This window comes from Heteronotia binoei, chromosome 3 (genome assembly GCF_032191835.1).
Source record: "Heteronotia binoei isolate CCM8104 ecotype False Entrance Well chromosome 3, APGP_CSIRO_Hbin_v1, whole genome shotgun sequence".
In the NCBI taxonomy this organism is placed as follows: domain Eukaryota; kingdom Metazoa; phylum Chordata; class Lepidosauria; order Squamata; family Gekkonidae; genus Heteronotia; species Heteronotia binoei.
Genome location: NC_083225.1, coordinates 58,215,269 through 58,225,672, shown reverse-complemented (window position 1 = coordinate 58,225,672; position 10,404 = coordinate 58,215,269). Strand labels below are relative to the sequence as shown.

Here is a 10,404-nt window from a genome sequence, read left to right as displayed (position 1 = left end):
GACAAAACAATACCGTGAGATGTCTCTGGGCTTACTGAGAGTTCTGAGGCACTAAAAACTCTGGCTCTTTGCTCCCTCGACCTTGCACTGACTTTATGGACACTAGGAATACTGGCCAGGGCCATAGCCAGGAAGTTTTTCATGAGGGGGTGCCAGGGTACAAGGCAGGCACTACTTACATTGAATTAAACTAAATTTAAATTAATTTAAGTGGAAGCAGCTGCATCAGCGGTGTCAGGGCTTCCAAGAACCCTGCTCATGCAGTCCCTCATCCACATCCTGCAGCTCGGGAAGAACTGGAGGTAAGAGACAAATGCTTCTACCATGCTGGATGGCTTCTCACTCGGTGGAGGCCCCAGTGCTGCCAGTGTGCTAAAAATAACTCTTCTTTGTCCTCAGCTGCTGGCCCAAGGAACAGGAGAAGAGGCAGGAGCGACTTCTAGCACTCAGCTCTCCCTCTAGTTTGACTCCCCACCATGGAAGGGACCTGAGAAGACAGGCGGGCAAAGAGAGCAGTGTGCAGTGGTTGGGGAAGCTAAGAGTGCTGTGGCACCTTCAGCCACATGTCCCAGTGCCTGAAAGGTGTGTCTGCAGCTGCTGGGGTGGAGGTGCTGCAAAATCAAAAGGGACAGAGCCCTGTGAGTCCCCCACTGGCTATGGGCCTGATTCTAGCTCATCTTGAGGCTCAGTACATAGTCAGGGAGAGATCCTATCGTTCTCCAGCAGGGCAGGGGTTATTGCAAGATTTTTGTTGTAGTTAAATTACTTTTTACCAGCAAGCTAATTGTGGACCCCTGTTCTGAGAATAAGATGTAAAAGGAATTTTGTTTATTGAAAAGTACTCTGGTAATGATAAACAATAGAGCACTTTCAGTGTGTACACATGCACCAAACATCCCACTTATTGCAGGTTGTTTAGCAACTAGATGCAGAAAGGTCTGAAGCACAAAAAGTTCAGATTCTCTTCCTTCCTACAGCTTTGTTCTCTCATAAAGATAATGATGTATGGAGTAAAAAGATCCTATTCTGATGGATTTCAGAAAAACATATGTTTGGCTCCCTTCCTCCTCTTCATTTCCCCCCAGGAGGATAGGATGGACTCTGTGTGTGTGGAAAATGCCATCAAGTCACAGCTGACTTATGGTAACCCCCATAGATTTTTCAAAGCAAGAAACTAAAAGTAGTAGTTTGCCATTGACACCTTCTGCATAACAACCCTGGCCTTCCTTGGTGGTCTCCCATCTAAACTAGGGTGGATTCTGCTTAGCTTCTGAGATATGTCAAAATGGGGCTATCCTGGGCCATCCAGCTTATAGCAGAAGTTATATAGGTAGTGCCAATGTTACTGTTAGATTTTGCACTCTGATCCTGTTCAGATAGTCCAAGCCAAGTCACAAACATGTGGGTGGCTTAGAGCAGACAAGTATGGCCTGGTTTGCCTTATTCATATCTGGGAATAGCTGGCACGCTAAGTAGGAATAGCAAGAATTATCAGAGCTAATGATCCTACAACAGCCAGAGCTGATCAGAAGCATTTTATAGGACTGCTGTAGCAGTAACCTGGCCCATTACAGGCACTCACACATGGACTTTGTCCAGCATCTTGCAAAGCCTTACAGGCCTTGCAGTTACTGAGAGGCCTTGGTCAGTCAGTTGTTGCCTCTGCTATGAGAGCTGTGCTTCTTTCCCTGCCTTTCCATCTTCTCTACTCTTGGTGCCTTGGGTGACTGGGATCCCTGGCAATAGGTTGGTCTCCTTCATGGGACTACAGTTTCAGTTTCTGATGCTGGCTCCTACTCCTCACCTTCCTGGGTTTCTGGTCCAGTAGCCACAGCTAGCTGCTAGTCCCTTGACAGCCCCGGGGAGGGGATATCTGTCATGGCCATGCTGGCTGGGGCTGATGGGAGTTGTAGGCAAAAAACATCTGGAGAGCTACCGTTGGCCACCCCTGCATTAGACTGATCACCATGGGCTCTTTATCCGCTGCTGAGGAATCATGAGGCACAATCCAGACACAGTTACACTTCTTGTGTGTACAGTTTATTTAACCCCTCTGTAACAGACTAGGGTGGGTTGTCAATCTGTACTTTCAGAAACTTGTAATAATCTGCGTTAATTAGTTCCTACTTGCTTTAATATTTTCTAGTAGTTTCTGCTGCCAAGCAATTCTTTGCGAAGAAACTCATAGGAAGGAAAATAGAAAATTTGGAATTACTAAGTGGATCCATGTGTGACTGAACAACAGAATAATTTTACAGTACAACTGAGCAAAAATAAAAACCTTTTACTCTGCTGTCACAACTTGGCATCAGTGTTGGTTCCATAACAATAGTGCGGGGGTAAAAACAGTATTGTCTATGTGTACTGGATTCATGTTTGGTCACTGGCAACATGTCAAAGATACAGTAGCACAGGCATCTGTCAGCTCATGGTCCTGGAATTTGTTCAGAACTGTGCAGTTTCCCTGTGAGTCAGAAAATGGTTCCTTTGAGAAGGAACCACCTGGCAAAAGTGTGAATAAAAGCTTCTAATGTTGTTATAGAGTTGTATGAACTCAACATCTGGAATAAGGACAGTCAGCTGTTTGTTATTCTGAAAGATTTGCTTTTCTTCACTAAAACATTCTAGTGTTTATTAACAGTTGATTTTTTTTTTTAAAAAGCACTAGTTCTTTCTTTCCATCTTTTAAAGTTATGGGACCTATACACTGCAAGAACAAAAGAGTATCTAGTTTCTTTATGCCAAGTGTAGTGGAGAGATCATAGTGACAAGGAAAACACAGCAAACATTTCCTAGCCTTGTATGTACGTCATAGGGTGAGGTTTTAGGCCACCAGGACAAAATGAGAAACATTCTAGAGTGTTTCTTGTGGTGCTGATTTCAATTAGTTAGCACTGCTATTCCCTAGGGAGGGGCACTACTTCAAGGTTTAAAAGGCTGCAGTTGCAATGTTACATACTGCATGTGCCTAGAAGTAAGCTGCCTCCTTAAGAGAAGCAGTTTATATTAATAACATAAAATTGATTCCAGCTACAGCAGGGATATCAAGTGAGGCCACAACTGTATTTCATTCTTCCATCTGGACTACTTTTAAAAAACTAAGAGTTCTGTGAAGAATTTCAGAAACTTTTTGTACAGATGTATTTAAAAACAGATCTAAATCTTATTATTGCACAATGCCAGTTTAAAAATTTGGTGCTGAAACTTGCACCTTCAAGGGGGCTCAGAATTACTAGAAGTGATTCACAGTATAATACAGATAATCTGTGCAAACATCTGGAAAAAAGAGGCAGAAATGATAGTCCAAAACATATGTATGAAAAATTAAGTATGAATTTTAAGCCTATTTCTTCCATATTATGTACCACGTTTTCTAATATTAGCCTGTCTCCAAGTACTATGCAATAGTCATTGGTATCTTTTCTGAAATATTTCTTAGACAAAACTGGCTGCCTTCCCTACTAGAAGTTTTTTTATTATTTACAAATTTTACACACAGCCACTCTAGAGAACCTGCTCAAAGGTGGCTTATAAAATCAAACATGACAAAATCATAAAACAGCAGAAAAATTGGTAAAAATCTACAAACTGACAAAACCAAACCTGAGCATAAAAACAGCATTAAATATTTGGCAATCTGAAATTCCACACAAAACAGTTCTAAGGCTATAAGCAGACTCTAACATTGTTTATGAAAGGGGACCCCTGAATAATTAATGAATACCCCTATAATAACAAATGAAAATATGCTTTTGCCTTCAAAAGCAAAAAGGGTATCTGATGCAATGTGTTAGAAGCAGACAGCCTTCAATGGGTGTGGATTCACAGATGTGTATTGGATAACAGAGAGGTCTCCCAGAGAAGCTTCTTGCTAAAGCTGATAACGCATGAAGACAGGACGTATGAAAAAATACTAGAAATTACAGGAAGGTGGGGCATGTTGAGTTAGATAAGCCCGGGGGACTGCCTGTTTGTTCTGGGTGTGAATAAAAATGGTCTGAATGAGAATAGGTAATTGTAATTTAGTCCGTTTGGAGGCTTATGGCCGGCTATGTTCTGCCTTGATATCAAAGTAAAAATCGTTTCAACACAGTGATGAGTGCGGACCTTGTTATTTCTCTGCTTCATTTAAAGCATAACCCCCTAATTAAGAACTTGAGTAAAAAGATATGTATTGGCCTGCCTCTTCACCAAATAGGGTAGATGCCATCCATGCCTCAAAAGGAAGAGAATTCCAAAGGCAAGGTGCTACTACTAAAAAAAGCCCCATTCCTAGTCACCACCCATTGCATCTCTGCAGACAAGACACAGTGCAAGACCTGTGAGAAGGATCTGAACAGTACTGGAGGAGGCACTCCCTGAGTTACCTAGGTCTTAAAGGTAATAGTCTTAAAGATATTCAGCATCTTAAAAGTAAAATCCAGTTCCATACATGTGTATGAGTGTACCGTTAATTCCATTAAAAGTAGGTAGGGAGCAAATGCACTAGTATATAAAGTAATTCAATATAAAGTAATAGTGATTGCATATTTATTAACGAAAAAAGCACAGTTTGGATTAGTGACAACAGCAGATGAAAAGAGCCTTTTGTTTGCTGATGTATAATGTATCAATGTAAATATTTTTCTGTCCTGTTCCAGAAAATAACAGATATGTAAACTAATATTTATAGAATCATAGAGTTGGAAGGGATCTCCAGGATCATCCAGGGCATGCAAATACCTCCCCTTAGGAACAAATCAATTATACTTGACTTCTTTCTTGCATGTAACTTAAATTAGTCTTTGGCCATCTAGTATCAGGTGGTCTACCCAACCCAATCTGGGAGTTCGCTTGATGGAACACTCTAGAAGATGATTAAATTTGCTCCTAATTCCCCCCTAACATCCAGAAGGAGAACTGGTTTCATAAGACTATAGTTTTTCAGCACATGATACAATAATATCAAAGAAACACATACTGTTCCTTCAACATTAGTTAAATTTTCAAACACAACTTATTGAACTAGAGTTCAAAGTGAAAAAAATAACTGATTTCAATAGTAATTGTTTCAAAATTCATTTGCATAGTATTGTAGTCATATACATATTTAAATTAGTTTTTTACACAAAACAAGTCATTACTTGGAACTATGTCCAAATAAATGTTCAGCGTTTTGTAATTACAACTAATGAATTGTTAACTACAAGACTGATGCACACTTACTTGGGAGGAAGCCCCACCAAACTTGGTGGGAGTTACTTCTAAATAAGCATGAAGAGTATCAGATTACATATTTATAGAATATCACTGCACATTGATACTATGGTGGTTTTCTGTTCTCTCATCCATTTTCTTGCTGAAATAAGCTTGGAAACTCAGAATTTGAATTTATCTTTGTAGCATAAATTAATCTCTAGCAATAAGACTTGGAAGTTCTTGAAAGACATCCAATGACTGAGGAAGCTCTGGAGGACAGGGAGATATCTAGTGATAAACTGTTGTAAAAGACACATACACATTTCCAGAGAACAGTTCTATTAACATTTAAAAGGAAACATGTACTAATAAGCCAATCGTGGAAAGTTTTCACTGGAAACATATGGCATTCATGTAAACTCTGTTGGAAAAAACAATGAATGCAAAATGAACATAAATGAACTTGACAGACTATGCAGGGAGAATGCTCATTAACATTTGTAAAGGTCAAGCTTCGTTGCCAACGTGATTAAAACATTATTCCTCAACTTTATCCCCAACAGACAAAAACAAAACAAAAATGAAAGCAACTTTAATTAATTTTTGCTGCATATGTATTTTCTCTTTCAGTAAAAGCACAAAACAAGAACTTCCAATTTTAGCCAAAATATTAGGGACGAAATTTAATCCAGTGAAGCTCTCTTATGCACAGCAGGAAACACCCATCTTTTAGTAACTTGGCATATGTGAACTGAAATAATGATCTATTTCTGTCCCATGCAGGCAAAACTGCAGTTTATCAGTAGAAACATCTTAACTGAATGGGAATAACGGAAGAAAAGTATGATCAGTACAGCACATCTGCCAGACATTTTCTCTAGTTCAGACTTGTTAAGTGTATACTAACAGATGGCACTGTGCATAAAAATATTGTTATTCTCACACATACACGCTTCTACTAGATAATCTCAACAGCAGGCCTAGGGAGGATACAGGGCTACAGAAGGTGTGTGTCTACAAACCATTCTCCCCCCCCCTTCTTTAATATTTGCTACATTTGTATCCTATTTTTCACGCAGTCCCAGCTCCTAATGTCTCTAAAATGAAACCAATTGAATTTTTATCCAGCTCAGCCAAAAACGTGTACAAGAGTATCTTTGCCTTCCCTGCTTTATAATAATAAGAGAACAGGCAGTAGAAATGTGTTGCATGGGAACAGATATGCTGCTTCCTAGAGCTGAACTGCAAAGGGTAAAGAAACTCTTGAGTAATGGGGAAGAAGATCCCTCATCCCACTACATGAAACATAATTACACATTTCCTGTAAGGTTATACACCCTGTGCTTACTTACCCGTGCGTAAGGCTTCATTAAACATAGTGTGGCAGAAGTTGAAACGCAAATGACTATACAACATAATGAAGTTATTTTAACGGATGCCTTAAGTGTAGATGACTGGGGAAGGCAATGGCAAACCACACCGTAAAAAGTCTGCCGTGAAAACGTTGTGAAAGCAACGTCACCCCAGAGTCGAAAATGACTGGTGCTTGAACATATATGAAGCTGCCTTATACTGAATCAGACCTTTGGTCCACCAAAGTCAGTATTGTCTTCTCAGTCTCGCAGCGGCTGTCCAGGGTCTCAAGCTGAGGTTTTTCACACCTATTTGCCTGGACCCTTTTTTGGAGATGCCAAGGATTGAACCTGGGACCTTCTGCTTCCCAAGCAGATGCTCTACCACTGAGCCACCGTCCCTCTCCCAATAATAAAGGACTGCTTGCAGTCCTTTACCATTTTTTATACGTATGGACCAGAAAATTCCGCTTTATTGTATTGGAGAAAGTGTGCGTGCAACCAAAAGCTCATACCTGGAATAAAACTTTGTTGGCCTTACAGATGTCACGGGACCCAAACTTTGTTATAGCGAGCCTTAGTTCCGAGTAAAGAAATCAGACCGCAAAAACTTTCCCGCTAATTGCTCTAAAGAAAGTGACAACAAGACAGATGACAAAACATTGCACACTTTGCGTATTTTATTTAATATCTAAAGAACTGCTAATAAAATCTAAACACCGCACAAAATTGCGCCAAAGTCCTCACTAAACTAGAAGACTTTGGAGAACAGCGCATGCGTGTATATTCTCGGTTCTCCTTGAGAGAAGCACTCGGATGGAACTCTCGCGTAACACTGTAAGATCGCGAGGCTTTATGAATGATGGCTCCCGAAACAAAATGAGGCACCGAACGGTTTGTTATAATATAGGAAAACAGCCTCGGACAGTCACTACCTGGTGTCGTTTCTCTCATTCTGGTCGGTGATGGCGGCAGCTATGACAGTGACACCCCCCGCACACTGGAGCCGCTTCGAGCAGGAACAAGACCTCACAGTGCGAGAACTGATACGGCGGATAACCGGCCTGAGCGAGCAGAACGACGAAGAGCTCCCCGGTCAATTCCAGGCAGCCTTGAATTTCGCCTGGTCTAACTTCAGGTGTGTGGGGGGGGGGAGAGGGGTGGATGTGGCACGAGAACTTCCGTTGTCCAATCAGAGGCGAGGTTTTTAAAGCTTCATCCCGCGTTTAAAACCACCGTGGGTCTCCGCTGTGAAGGCGGCAGTGGAGTCAAACCCTGGGAAGCTCAGAGACGGTTTGATGGGTTCAGCTGGGATAAAGAGTCGCGTTTGTCTTATGCAGAGCAGTGTCACAGATCTACTTGAGCGTTGGACCTCTTGTTTTCCCACTGTACTTTGACCCCAGTGTTCGCACGTTTTCTCTCAGTGCCCGACGCGGTATCATCCTTTATTAGATATCTGAGGCAGGCTTTAGTCCAGGGTTTTCGAACTCATTTGTTATGAGGGCCGGATCTGACATATATGATACCTTGTCGGGCCAGGCCATGTATGTGCCTATTAAAGATTAGGTAGCAGAGATATAAACTTTAAAGAACACAAACAAACATGACTAAAATTTTCTTTAAAAAAATACTTAAAACATTAGCACTTGTTGATCTTGAAGGTGCTTTCCTTGTATTTCTCCCATGGGATCCAGGAAACTGGGCAAAGGAAGCTCTGGCTCTTTCCCTTCCTCCCCAGGGGATCAGGAGGGGGAGGAACCTCAACCAATGGAGAAAATTGAGGTTTTGCTCTGTAGCTCCTGTGCAATTGAGCAAGCCTTGCAAAGCAAGCTGTTATGTAGAAGGAAGCAAGAGAGAGGGAGAAAGCAGCAGATGAGAGCCAGTTGCTTGGGGGCCTGATAGGAGCCCCTGGGCCACATGTTTGACAACCCTGCTCTAGTCATTGCAAGTCTGTGCTACTGTTAAATCTTTATGTGGGGAAGGCAATGGCAAACTGCCCCATAAAAAGTCTGCCATGAAAACGTCATGATGCGATGTAACCCCAGAGTTGGAAACGACTGGTGCTTGCACAGGGGACTACCTTTACCCTTTTAAAGTCTTTATGATACCAGAAGTCTGGTTTTAATGCTACAGGCTAATGGGGATAAGTCCCCATCATTTTTTGGGGGGGAGTGAATATATATGTGTTTGTGTGCAGATGCATGCCTGGAAATCATGGATGACTTCTAGCGACCCTTATTGAGGCTTGGCCATTTCAGAGAGATGGCTTACTTGCCGGCCTCTGTGTCCAAGCCCTGGTATTCATTGGAGTTCTCCCATCCAAGTACTTGCCAGGGTTGGCCCTGCTTAGCACAAAACTCTTGGCATACATGTGCAATACACAGTCTTTGTTGTGACCATTATTTTTCTGTGTTCTGTGAATTGGGCCTTAGTCGCAGTCTGTTGAATTAGCAATCTTATCTTTTCCTAACATGTTGGTCATTCTCACAAAAAATTAAACTTAAATTAAAATTTAGTGTGAGAGTTATCTTTTAAATGATGTAGCTATATTATGGGAGCTGCTTGTGGATGAAGCCAACAGTGCCATTTTTTCTTGAAAAGGTCTGCAGAGTTGTGGGTAAAGCCAGTTACACAGGTGTTAGAAGAAATGATGCCCTCATTTCAGCTGAGTGCCAGTTTCACAGTGTGACTGATCCTGCCCATGTGGTTGTGAGCCTTTAAGATGAATCTGTGAAATGCACTCTCATGGCATAAAGATGTCTGGGGAGACCTATGAGAAGTGTGATCCAGCATTGATTAGATAAAGCATTAAAGTTAATAGTGCTGCCTCTTGTGCTAGAAGCAAAGAGCTCCACTTTAAGGCCATACAAACAGCTTGTGGAGAATACCTTGGTGACAGAAGTCATGCTTTGCAATGTATAATTGTTGACATATATTGGGAATTAAGTTGTTGGTGAATTTTGAAAAGATGTGTCTAAGCATATTAATATGATGCTAAGAAAGTGTAATAAATTGTCTTTCAAGTGAAGGGAACACAGTGAAAGAAAAAAATGCTTGTTTCAAGCAGAAGAGCAGCATTGATTGCTTAAAAAGATAAAGCCAAACTGCAGATAGATATTCAGATATTATTCAGTGGACTTGATGGCCAAGTGACAATTTTTAGAAATAGCAAGGAAGAGAACTGTAACCCAATATGAGGAAACTTTGTGGAGATACATACAGAAATATGGAGTGGTAAATAAATAGCTAAATAAATTTTTCACCAAAAGTTACTGCAAACTTATTCTGTTGTTTAACCGGTATTTATCAGGACTTTGGTACAAGGAGTTATTCTTCTGTAATTTTCATCTAGATTTCATCAATTTCTTGATGTCAGCAGCCACAAAATAGAGAAGATAGTAGATGGGTAAGACTATTCTATTTTTACTAAGCTCTTTGTATTTTTAAAAATATTTTTATCCTGCCTTCAAAAGGCTCAGTGTGTGTGTGAACAACCATTGATATATACATTTTCTGAATGAATGAATGAATAAAACATCAACCAAAAAAATTTACACGTAGAAGTCTAAACTCAGTTACTACCACAAGTGGATAAATATTGCCAACTGCCAAGACATACAAAAATCCAAGCCAGAAAAATAAATTTGATTGACCAGAAGAAATTCAGTTGTCTACCATGATAGTACAATCAAAAGCTTCTGGAATAACCAGATCTCACAGGAGTGAGGGCTTAGCACACTTCTTCAGGAAGACAGTTTCTCAAGTTTTTCATTTGACAAAAGCCAATTCCATGTAGATACCAACCAGAGCCTTCAAGTAGAGGGCATGTTAACAGAAAATAATGATCATATTTAAGCAGGCATATATATGGGTC

At 40.7% G+C, this 10,404-nt stretch overlaps 1 protein-coding gene across 1 annotated transcript in view; it reads left to right on the top strand.

Moving 5' to 3' along the window:
* Positions 1-7,337: 7,337 nt before the first annotated feature.
* The window catches only part of LOC132568257 (gamma-tubulin complex component 5-like), a 34,419-nt gene continuing 31,352 nt past the window's right edge, over positions 7,338-10,404 (top strand). The window contains exons 1-2 of the mRNA XM_060233884.1: positions 7,338-7,668; positions 9,883-9,936. Coding sequence (XP_060089867.1) covers positions 7,496-7,668; positions 9,883-9,936 — 227 coding nt within the window. The 5' untranslated portion in view covers positions 7,338-7,495. The remainder of the gene's footprint in view (positions 7,669-9,882; positions 9,937-10,404) is intronic.